The sequence below is a fragment of the Phodopus roborovskii genome, unplaced genomic scaffold, assembly GCF_943737965.1.
Source record: "Phodopus roborovskii unplaced genomic scaffold, PHOROB, whole genome shotgun sequence".
Classification (NCBI taxonomy): domain Eukaryota; kingdom Metazoa; phylum Chordata; class Mammalia; order Rodentia; family Cricetidae; genus Phodopus; species Phodopus roborovskii.
In genome coordinates, this window is record NW_026125295.1 from 19,126,849 (window position 1) to 19,139,109 (window position 12,261).

General features: G+C 50.8%; 1 protein-coding gene across 1 annotated transcript in view; it reads right to left on the minus strand.

Moving 5' to 3' along the window:
- Window positions 1–797: 797 nt before the first annotated feature.
- Window positions 798–12,261, minus strand: part of Ky (kyphoscoliosis peptidase) — a 31,776-nt gene continuing 20,312 nt past the window's right edge. The window contains exons 9-11 of the mRNA XM_051206211.1: window positions 5,537–5,725; window positions 4,359–4,549; window positions 798–1,939 (exon numbers count right to left, since the gene is read on the minus strand). Of these exons, the coding sequence (XP_051062168.1) occupies window positions 1,044–1,939; window positions 4,359–4,549; window positions 5,537–5,725 (1,276 nt within the window). The 3' untranslated portion in view covers window positions 798–1,043. The remainder of the gene's footprint in view (window positions 1,940–4,358; window positions 4,550–5,536; window positions 5,726–12,261) is intronic.

Sequence of the window (12,261 nt, forward strand, 5' to 3'; positions counted from 1 at the left end):
TAGAGAAAGACAGGAGGGAAAACGGTCATGCTAGGGCTTCTTCCCAGAGACAGGCACAAGCATTCCCTCCAGGGGCAAGTGGTGCTGATCCCATCAGCTGTTTTTGCTTGTAAGGTCCTGGAAACAACAGGATTCCATTATCATAAACTGTCCCTGGTTCTGCTCTGGGACTCATCTGTCTGCCCAGGACTTAAGTCTCCATTCATGGTCATCAGCCAGGCTCCTGACTGGTTCTGTAGGCATTTGAGGCTCCTGTGAAAAACTGGTGAGGGGCCTGGGCTCTTACTGGGAGAGCATCCTCAGGCCCTGGGCTGAACTCTGGTAGGTACACAGGGATCTTCACCCTTAACTGTGGGTGTTCAGATTTCTAAAGACACCACTCCATCCCCTTTCCCCACCCAGGACATCCCATGTACACGTGGCTGTTTTCTGCCCTTGTCACATTCTGGAGACTCACAGGGATTGGGAGAGAACAGCCTGTAGTTGGCTGATGGTCAGCTGGCTTCTTTTCCATGTCTCCCTTTTCGAACACTCTTGAAGAGCATGAAGTGGCTACGGAAGAAGCACTAGGGATACGGAAAATGAGCAGGCCCAGCTCTCCCCGGGGTCCAGGAGTGGAGGAACAGTGTATTCCTTGGGTGACTGGTCTCTCTGATGGATTCAGCCTCAAGCATCATTCTCCAGGCATCATGTGGAAAGCTTTGAGCATGGGCAACATCTCTGCTTCCCCACCCAATTCTACAACACGGCACTAACACAAGAGCAGGCACAGGTGTGGGCGTACACTTCACAAGACCTCGGGTTTACATAGCACCTTTTCCTTCTAAAGGGCCTTTGCCTCTGTCCCTTCATCCACAACCACACTGAGTGAAGCCCTCAGCAATACAAATTCCTCAATGCCTGTGGCAGAGCAGGGAGCCAGAGGCAGAGGCCTAGAAGTGATTTCATGCACGTTAGTGGTGTCCCAGGCTCTCTGCACTTGGCTTGGGCCCTCCCTGGGTGGGGCTGGCCTTAGCCCTGGGAGGCTGTGGGTTTGCAGCCCCTCACTGGTCATTGACTTTGTATTTCAGGATGTAAGAGTAGAAGTTGTGGTTAGCATTCTCTAGCACCATGACGTAGATTTCTTGGCAGCCAGCCGTGTTGCAGTTACCCTCCCAGTATCCCTCGGGGTTAAGGGTCAGGGGCCATGTATCCTGCCCTTTCACCAGGGCTTTGGCGATGCCATGCAGCTTCAGTTTGAAGGGTATGTTGCGGTTGGCAGGGAGCACACCCGAGAGGGGCTCCAGCAGCTCATTGCCCTGCCCCCAGTTGCCGAAGCTCTCGGGGAACATAGGCCAGTTCACCTTGGTGTTTGAGCAGCACAGGAGGTAGTTGAAGACAAAGACGAAGTTGCCTTGTTCTTGCCTCTTCTTCACGAAGATTTTAAGGGCAAACTTGCCCGCGTGGGGCAGCTGGACTTTCAGCTCTGTCCTCTTCTCTCTGTTCAGCTGGAAGATGTAGCGCAGTTGCGTCTCCTCAGTGATGGGGCCATCGTCTCCATGGAGGGATGCCAGGACACTGATGCCCTCCTCCACACTAAAGCTGATGGAACAGCGACCGTCAGTGGTGTGGATGATGGGGTCAGGGTGGGAGGGCTTCGTGATGCCCATCTGCTCCGAGAACCAGCTGGGGCCCACCGGCTGGTGAAGCTCAGCGGGCAGCCGGACAGAGTGGTCCACGAAGTTGCACTTGAGTGTGTACTCAAGCACTGAGCTATAGATTTCAGAGTTGCCTTTGGCAAAGATCTGCAGCTTGTGGGTACCCATGGTTGGAGGGTACACCTCCAGCTTCATCCCGTTCTTCCTGAGGCTCAGTAGCCCATGCTCCTGCTTGCCATTGAGCATGAACATGAACAGTGTTGGGGCGCAGCTCTCGATGGTGACCGTGGCTTTCCCATTCACTGTGGAGAGGAAGTCTGGGTCAGATGACATGGGTCCAGTGTGTGCTGGTGAATGCATATCAACTAGCTCTCAGGGGAAGATGTCACTTACAGTGTGTGTCCACATCTGTGGTGTAAAATGTGTCTACCAGTCTTGAGTTTACCAATGTGATGTCACTGAATATGGGTATTCTTCTGCTTCATCTAGGTGAATGTTTTTGAAATGGATGATAACTGGGAGGGGGAAGGGGCCCAAGAAAAACCCTGCTCCAACCATGTGTGTCCCTTTCTTTTATTATCCCATTTGATTTATATCAGGCAAAACCTGTCTGGGTATTTTACCAGATTCCAGAGCAGGGAAAGGGCTCAAAGGTCAGAAAGGGTGCCATCTCCTACAACTATCTCTCCTTTTAAAGACTTACTTTTTATGTGCATATTTGCATGTCTTTGCCTGCATGCTGCATGTTTGTGGGTGCCTGTGAGAGCCAGAAGATGACACTGGAGCCTCTTGCAGCTAGGGTTACAAGTGACAGACTGTGAGCCGACTAGAGGATGTGGGTGCTGGGGACAGAACTCAGGTCCTCTGGAAGAGCACCAAGCTCTCTTAAACACCGAGCTGTCTCTCCAGCCCTGCAACTCTTAAGCATTGCTTTTGTATCACTCACAGGTAGTGATCTTTACAGTGTCAACAGCTGTCACATGAACGCATTACCTTAACCAGCTGGAAGGGCTTCCCTCTGGAGAGTGGTGTCCGGGAGTGTTAATAGGGTATTTCCCGTCCTCCCCTCCCCCACACCTGCTTCTCACACAGGGGTGCAGTTGCCCTAGCTGTGTTTGTGGAATGGGCTTTGGCACGGTGCATCTATCCAGCCGCTCTCACTCCAGCTCTACCTTGACCTGCACGTTTGTATTCCTTTGTCTGGGTCATTGATTTTTCTCCTGGCTTTTGCAGTTCATGAGGGCTTTTTTTTCTATCTGGGCTCCCCTGGCTCCCCAGGAAAGTGGCTGCCCTGAGAGCCTGGCCCTGCCTTCTGGTAGAAGCTGGCCACCCCATCCCTTAACCCAGCAACTTCTCCAGCCCTGTTCATGGATGGAGGCTGGCAAAAGAGAAGGCTGTGTGGTTCAAGTTCACTATTAATCCTCCACTCCACACTTGGCAAGGGCTCACCCTAAAGACCAGGCCAAAGAGAGCCTGCTCCAGTCCTCAGGTGAGCTGGACATGCTGGAGGGGACCGGGGGACCCTTTCAGAGAACCCACCATTTTCAGAAAGAATCATGGAAGCACTTTTCCATCCCCTGCCTTTGCCTAGGCTGCGGGCTCTTTGGGGAGAGCCTGGTGACTATTCTAGAGAGGCCTTGGCAGAAGTGTCTGAGCATCTCAGAGGAGGTGAAGTACTGGGGACCCCAAAGGCCTTCTGGAGGAACCATGCCTGGCACCTGTCTATCTGCCCTGCCTCCTCCCTGCCTCCTGCACCCACTGATCCCTCCCCCCCCAGGCTCTCATCCTTCCCTTCCTTGTTGCTTTCCACCCCAGCTTCCCTCTCCTGCTTCTCTGCCGTCTCTATTCTTAAGGCAACTCACAACCACCAAGAAATATTCTTTCCGTATGTACCATGAATATGGAACTGCGTTTTAGACTACTATAAATTAAGAAATCTGGTGTTTACATTTTTCTGCCTCCCAAAAAGGCAAACTCAGCTCAGCGACATGACTACGATTGTGTTGTGGTCTGCTTGAGTCTTTCTTGTGGTTTAATGCCTCACAATAGAGACCACAGACCTCTAGCAGCCTCAGGTACAGGAAATGAGTAGCTGTTTGCTGTTGTTCCAGTAGCTGGAGCTGCCACATGTCTGTTACTTGCCGGAGGCTTCAGGAGCTCTGAATCCAGGTCAAGAAATCCAAAGGGAAGCACATAGGGCAAGAGGTGCCTGCTCCCCGGCTGCACCCTTTGCCCTATGCCCTTACTCCATCACCTGGAAGTGTAGGGTGGGGTCAGTGCCATCACCCCTCAGGCCACCCTAGTTGGTTGCCTCTAGGACTCATGTCTGGGATGCATGGAGGGCCCCTGGTGGCAGAGCTGGTGCTGACAGGTAGGGCAGGGCTCCGATGAGAAGGGGGAAGTGGGCTGACCAGCCTTTCTGAGTTCTACTGTGTGTCAATCCCAGAACCAGGCTCTGGACTCTCAAAGAGTCATGGGAAACAGGCATATAGGGAGAGCCCTTTGAGATCCATGACTGTGGTTCCGGGATCAGGTCTTGCTTTTCAGAATGTGCAAACATCCACCTGCTATGGTCCCCGTGGGGTGTCAGGGGATGACAAGCGTCCATTCTGGCCAGTGACTGGAGATGCTAAGCTTGGTGGCCTGTTTTTCTTGGTTGCCTCTAGTGGGAGTGGCTTTGGTCACTACTGGTACCCTGGCTGTGCACTTCCGTCTCCTTACCTGTTCGGATCATGGACGTCTCTGGGTGGGCACTCAGCATGCCCTTGTTGTAGAATTCACTCTTGTGGTACATGTTGTTCTCAAACTGCCTCAGAGACTGAGGCGGCTTCAACAGTTGCCAGTTTTTGTTGTCTGGGAAGTGGTCCTCGATGAACAGGGCAGGGTGGGTGAGGAAGTAGAATTCGTTATAGCTGGAGTGGAGAATGACCTGGTTAGGAACCATGTGTAATAGTAGGCCTGACCACCGTCACATCTGGGCATCTCTTCAACAGCTGTGTGCAGACCCTGGGGCCACACAGGATCCAAGGCTCCTTCTGAGACAAGGCCACAGCATGAACTTGTGGCCTGCTCTCAGAGCCTTAGGATGTTAGGGGTAGGGCGGGGTGGAAAGGATGGCTCCCTCTGCATTTAATGCCCAAATGTAGTTTGAAAGGAGCAAAAGCATGACCCTTAGAGCAGGTGTGGACAGTGAGAGACAATAGGTGGGCAACAAGATGGCAGTGCTCTGGTATCTCTAGACCCTTCTTGTCCCTGTGCCTGGGGGCTGTGCAGTGGCGGGGGCTTCTGAGGCTTCTTGGGGCTGGTCGGAGGTGGAGACAGAGAGAAGGAAAGAGACTCAGCCGGGTCCGGGGAGGCTTTGCTCTGCCTTGTGAGGGCACCGTTGAGAGTAACCGATGTGTGTAGAGTAAGTGTGTGATTGCCAGGATTTCACTTGCACACATCAGAGAGGACAGGGCTGGTCAAGCCTTGAAGGATGACCATAGTCCAGCCTGTACTATGGGGGCCCAGGGTGGCTCAGCTCCACCTGCAGCTCAACTCTCTGTCCACCAACTCTTCTTCCTTCCTCCTCTCCAGAGAACAGGAAGTGGGAGGAGGAGACGGAGCGTCTGGGCACAAAGCTGTGGGCAGTGAGGCTCCTTAGCCCCTCCCCTCCTCATATATGGCACGGGGCAAACCTGAGGGGCTCCTGGGTTTAGCTAAAAGGAACCATGGGGAGTCTGAGGAGAGATCTAGTCATGGAAGGTGAGGTGACTGTAGCTAGGCAAGGTTGTCTAACCATCCCCTTTCACTTGGCCCTTCCCTTCCCTCAGATGCCTCCCTCCTTCATCCTGTGCCCCCCACCCTCCACACACAGACCAGACCCTTGGTCTCACCAGAAAGATGAGCCTCGTACTTACAGAAACGTAAATTTAGAGGTGGTAGTGTCCACCAGGCCACTGCCCCAGGTGCTGTCCAGCAAGTGCCAACGGCCCTCAAGGTACACAGCATTCCAGGCATGGTCGAACTCTCCAGAGAAGCTTTGCCCAGTCTGGTAGCCAAAGCCCTTGGAGTAGCCAGGCACGGTGACACACTGCACACCAGCGATCCTGGGGGTGGGACATGGGTCTGAGAAGGAGCTCGAGTGCTGGGCGTGGGGACAGGAAGCCATAGTGCTGGCTGGCAGGCCCTGCCTGAGCAGACTGGCTGCTAGCTTCTCCCCTGAGCCACTTCAGCTCACTTCTGAAGTGTCTCCCCAGGGCCTGCTTGACATGATCTGGTGCACAGCTAGCTCCTCAGGAGGGAAAATGAGGACAAGAGCGAGGGCAGCCTCAAGAACACAGGGGAAGCTGAGATGTTCTTGGAAGAAGACCAACACGAAAGAGCCGTACACAGAGGCTGGGAAAGCCAGCACACCTCGGAGAGTGCTGGTGGTGGGGTAGGGGGTAGCTGAGATGGATGCCTACCTGTGCTCCCCCAAGCTTGTCTGCATGGGGACAGGAAGGGCAGGCAGACTGGTGTATCTAGAACTAACCAAGGAGAATGGACTGGCTGCCGGAATACCTGACCATCAGTTTTGGCTTTTATGAGCAGGGAACAGAAAGTACCATGTATTTATGTCTTTCACTGGTGACTGCCTGGGCCACTGTACTGGCTAGCTTTATGTCAACTTGACACTAACTTGAGTCAGTAGAGGAGCAAGCCTCAGTTGAGGAAATGCCTCTATAAGATTGGGCTGTAGGCAAGCCTGTTGGGCATTTTCTTAATTAGTGATTGATGGGGAAGGTCCAGACTGATGTGGTGGTGCCATCCCTGGGCTGGTGGTCCTGGGTTCTATCAGAAAGCAGGCTGAGCAAGCCATAATGAGCAAGCCAGTAAGCAGCACCCCTCCATGGCCTCTGCATCAGCTCTTACCTATAGGTTCCTGCCCTATGTGAGGTCCTATTCTGACTTCCTTTGATGATAACTGTGAGATGGAATAGTAAGCTGAATAAATCCTTTCCTCCCCAAGTTGCTTTGGTCATGGTGTTTCATCACAGCTATAGTAACCTTAACTAAGACAGTCACCATTTTGAAGTCTCTATCTGTTCTGTGAGGAGTGGAAATATTGACCGGCTAGCCATGGTTCTATGGTCTTCTTGACAGGGTATCCCTATTGCTAACAGCAAAGCAGGCACCACTTTGGGGGAACTCGGACTGTGGGGAAATGGGTGCTAGTCACTTTTGGAGACATAAAATCAGGTCTGGGCTGTAGCCAACACTCCAAGGAAGAATCATCAAGGTCCCTGAAGGCCCCAACACTCAGTGCCCCTCCTCTTTAACAGCTTCTCCCCGAACATGGCTACAGAAGAATGGACAGTGCCAGTCTGACTACTTGAAGCTGCTGGTCCTAGGGCTGCCAACGATCTGATGTTGCCTCTGTGAATTAGGGAAAGTTGCACTGCCCCAACACTTTTCTTGCACCCCCCTCCCACCAAACCAGTATAATAAATGCACAAGCCTACAGAGTCCTGGATGTCCAAAGCGACTCTTCAGTAGAACCCTTTTGCCTCAACAACTGCCCTACCCTCCACACAGTGCTGACCCTGGGCATCTCTCTGATGCGGGCTCCAGGTAGCAGGTCCTGTTCAGTGGGGCACCCTCTGGGTACATCAGGTCTGAATCCCCCAATCCCTTTAAACAACAGGGCCTCCCAGTAATGTGGAAAGATGATTATGCATTTGCTGTGAGGACAGGGAGAGGCTTCCCCATGAAGATGAACATTCAGCTAGTACTCAGGAGAACGCCACATTGAATATTGAATATTGACACATCATTTGTTGAGTCACTGGGTAAATGTGGTTTCATGAAAATGAAGAGATTCTCACTCCTCACATTGCTTCACGTGCAGAGAAAGGTGGCACGTTCCCACATCTGCTTCAGCCTTCCTCTACCCGCAGAGCCATGCTGAGACCACACACACTGAGACTCCTAAGGGGATGACATTTGGTGGCTCCTGTCCTCCTGCTCCAGTGTCAAAAAGAAAGTTCAGGCCCCCAGGGCTTCCCAGGTAATCTCACGAGATTGTAGCAGCTGGGTCCTTCCTGTGAAAAATGCTTCAGGAGCACTTGGGGGCAACCTGTTGACAAACATCAAGAGTAGCTAGACCCTGATGGCAGGATTTTCTGCTGGTGATGTCCAAAAATGAGTTCCAGAACAGAAGGTTCCCAGGGCAGGAAGCCACCGCAGAAGTCTCTCTGAGTGAAATGTGTGTATACATGGAAAATGAGGGCAGAGGGCAGGAAAGAGCCTTGATCTCTTGGTAATACAATTATGGGTGCTTTTGTTTCTTTATAAGTCCTCTGCATCTTAATTATTTTGGGGGAGGGGTTCTGTAGTTCAAGGGCAGAGTGATTGATTGCCTTGCATGCATGAGACCCAAGCTTCAATCTCCAGTACTGTACAAATTTTGAAATCATTTTAAAATAATGATTCTGTTACTTTTAGAATTGGGAAAATGTATACATACAACTTACACTATATCCTTCAGTGAATTATCTCTCATTTTTCTCAGAATGTTGTGTATGTAAGTTCTAGTCTGCTGTGGAAGGTAAAGGGAAACCCTGAGAGCCCACTGTGTTTGAAATGGTTCATTTCACAGTAAGGGCAAGTGGTGAGAGGAATTGCTGGGTTCTGGATTGTTCCATGGTACTTTTGATCTCTGCTCAGAGCACCAGGATGAAGGAAGGGAAGGTGGGAGAGAGGGAGGGAGGAGGGGAGGAAGGAAGGAGGGGCATTTAGTATCCACACCATCTCTAGGTGCTGGAGTACACTGGGCACCCTCTAAGGCAGTCTGGACCTCGTCCTGAGAGAAGCCTGTTTTAAAGAGTGTGCTAGGGATACGCTTCTATCAGGAGAAGAAGGGGAGGGAAGATTTGAAGAAGCAAGGAAAGGCCTTGCCCAACAGGAGGAAGAAAGGACAACAATAACACGTACCCATATTGCTCCAAGCTGGCACGGGTGGCCACAGGGTGCAGCCAGGAAATCAGGACTCCATTCCTACCTCTAACAGTCACCTGTAGTGACCCTACTAGGCTCATTATGGGCAAAAAGGATGGTTGGCATTAAGAGATCTCTGGGGGGCAATTCTCCTCTGACAGGCTGAAGAGAGGGAGGAAGGGCCTTGGGGAAATGCCTGTGGCAGAACTATGATGAAAAATGAACTCAGCTGTAAGTTTATGCATTGCTGGAGTATGGCATGGAGATATTTTATTATCTGGCAGCCATGTGCAAGATGAATTGAACAGAAGTCACAATGTAAAGTGCTGTCAACAATCCATGGCTTTTCTATGAAGTAACATAACTCACATGTATAAAACAATGATTGTAAAACTAGTAGTTTTGCATCCAGCCTCTCTGGTTGCTGGTCAGACCATGATCCGTGACCCTTTCATGTCATCGAGAGACCACTGGCCGTATAAATGGTGTGCCAAGCACAGGAGTGGGTACGGGGGCGCAGCACAAACCTAGTGAGAGATTGTTCCAAGCTGAGGCTCAGCAGCTGCCTTGGAAGAGCTCATGTTTGTAAAGGAGGAGGCTCTGGGAACAGTCACTGAGACCCCAGACTGAAAGCCAAGCTCTGGGAATTCCCAGGCTGGGAGAACTATTGAAGGAGTCATCAAGGGTGAGGAATGTTTCCACCAGCTGAATAGCTTGATTAGCTAGCACCAAACACGGTTCAGAGCCGTCTATTTAACAGCCTCAGGGTGTAGAGCCTTTCCCTTTTGACAGTCCTAACTACCTGTGTCAGCGCATCAGCACAGGGAGCATGTGCGTCTGAAGTTGCAAAGCCAACTTGCATGCAGGACTCATGAGCAAGTCTCCGGAGACACCCAGCATACCAGGAGAAAGCTGTAGCCCAGCCCCAGCCAGCATCAGGGCCCAGGGAGCCAACCATTGCTGGGAGGTTCCAGAAGCACACTTGGCCATCCACTGGGGCCTGATGAATATGCACTGGGCAGAGGTGCAGGCAAATGGGAGGCAGCGCTACCTGGTGGCCTTGGCTGGCTTCTGGAGCTGCTTTAGCTTCCATGATTGCATTTCCTTGTCACTTACCAAAGATTTGAGCATACCAGCTTGCTGGGGTGTGACCCTGGGTACTGACTGAAGAGGTGGTGGGCCAAGACCACAACGGTCGTTTGATATAGACATGGTCCAGGCCCTACCACAGGAACTGTGTGATGCGGCTATAGCCCGTGAATGGCCAGGCCCTACTGGCAGTGTGGGTGAAGGTCTGGGCAGGCAGGGATACTCTACACATTGCAGTTTCTGACCATGGCGAATGACACATGCTTTTTCTTCATTGTCCTGTTGAAAAAGTGTGATTTCTATACTGCAGAAGAACATAAGCAATGGCATCTCTCACAACGTGTGTACTTGATTTTGTACAAGCTTACACATCTCTCTATCCTTGCTACACATCTATCCACCTCTGGCTTCATGAGATATGACCTCAGCTTTCCTGCCTAACAGTGGTTCAGAGAAAGATGTTCCCCGGCTTGGGGACACACAGCCAGATAATGGCTAAAGTGAACCTGGGGCGCAGCAATCTTGAGGCAGCGTCTGAGAGCTTTTCAATTACACCAGGACTTCTGCAGACCAAGATTCTGTTTTAATTTGTAAGGCTTTTGGTGGTACACAGCAAAATTAAAAGATGATTTGCTGATTTGCTATAGTAATAGAATTCAGGTTCTCATCCTCCGCCATTGTATCTATAAGGAAGGGGGGTTTTCAATGTCTCTTTCAGAGGTCTTATGTGACAGAGCTAGAACTGGCAATAATTAAACTGTTCAAACCATGCCTGGGGGTGTAGGCCTGTAGTCCTAGCTACTCAGGAGATTGAGGGAGGAAAACTGCCTGAGTTACAGAGTGAGTTGAAGGTCAGCCTGGGTAACTCAGATGCTGTCTCCAAATAAAAACTGAATGGAGGATTGGAGATGCACTTCAGTGATAGAGTTCTCAGAGCTAGTTAGCATGCACACAAGTCTGGAATCACTCTCTGACACTGATGGAAAAAGAGGAAAAAAGACTACTCAGCTCCCGGAGATCCACATTTCCCAAGAGGCTCAGACGATGGTCATATTGACCAGCAGCAGCCGTCTGAACAGGCATGTTTCTGTCCTTGCTCTCTGTGACACTAGAAGATGGGTGGATGGAAATGCTGCTGACATATGATTGGTGACAACCAGCCTGCTCAGTGTCAAAGCCCCAGACTGGTAATAAACTCCTGGTTATCTCAAATCTCTGGAAAATCTGCTAGCTGTGATGCTAGGGCTGTGATTACAGAGGGAGAGAATTTACTGCAGGCTGACTCTGTGGCAGGAGCCTGGGGAATTAACCTTGGCCCCTGCAAGGAGATTAGGCAGAAATCAATTAAGGCTGTGGGCAATGGAGGCTAAAGAGAGACTTAATACTCAATGATAGAAAAGTCAGAAAGAAACAGGACCAACAAGTCACACAGGCAAGGAACAGGACTAACAAAACACATCACATTGGAAACTCAGGAAAGACGAAGGGGGAACGACTTATGCCTGAAAATATCTAGGTCCTTACCAAAGCACTTTATTAAATCAGTCTTTAACAAGGCCTTGTGAGAGGCAAATGATTGGGCAGGAACAGTGCTGGCCCCTGAGTACAGCTCTCTCTAAGAGGCCACCCTGACAGCCCAGCAGACTAAGTCAGCAACTGTGGATTGCATGTCTACAGTTATTAAGGAATCAGCTAATGAATTTGCCAAATGTTTGGCAGGTATTTCAGGGGCGAAGGGGTTAGGGGAGTCATGCATGAATGGGTTCCTGATCTTTAAAGCATCAGTTAAGGGAATTCACAGAACTGGGAGCTATTGTTAAGCATCCCTGAAGTGCCAGGGATTTTGTGCATGGCAACTGCTTGGTTGAGTCTATAACTGATGCAAAATGTTGGGGTGTATTTTAATGATCAGCTGCAGGGCAGGATGTGGCCATTGTTAAGCATCTGGACCAGGTCAGAGAGCTGACAGTTTCAATCAAGGCAAGCGTCAGTTTTCTGAACCTATGTGGGTGGGCTGGCAGAGTTTGGAGGAAAGTTCCACAAAAATGTTCCTATACTTATAAAAGATGGGGCAAGTAAAAAAACAAAACAAAACAAACCAAACCCCAGCAATTCCAAATTCAGCTGAGCAGCGTCTCCAAATAGCGCGTTCCCTTTCCCTAACAGTCCTGTTGTGGCACAGATAAGCAAACTGAGGCCTGGAAAACCCGGAAGTGGTCAGTTAGGGATGGGAGCCCAGGTCTTTCTGGCTGTCCCAGTGGCATTTCTACAGTGAGCCAGAAGGGTGCTTGTCAGGACTCTCAGTAGCTAGGCTACCTGTAGGACTCCAGTGCTGCTGGGACAGGCCCATGACATTCAATCAGGGATGCCAGAGGGGCTCATGCGGCAGAAAGCGAAGCTATAGGTAGTTAATGGTTGCTGGGGGAGGGAGAGTACCATTTTTCAGTGGTAAATCGCCCTTGTTTATCTAAGTAGCTCCCACTCATGCAGACAACCCTAACTAAATACAGTGGTCCCCAAAGATGTGGAAGTAGGAAGGCAGCCTTTTGGGAGGAAGGGGTTCAACTTGAGGGAGAGG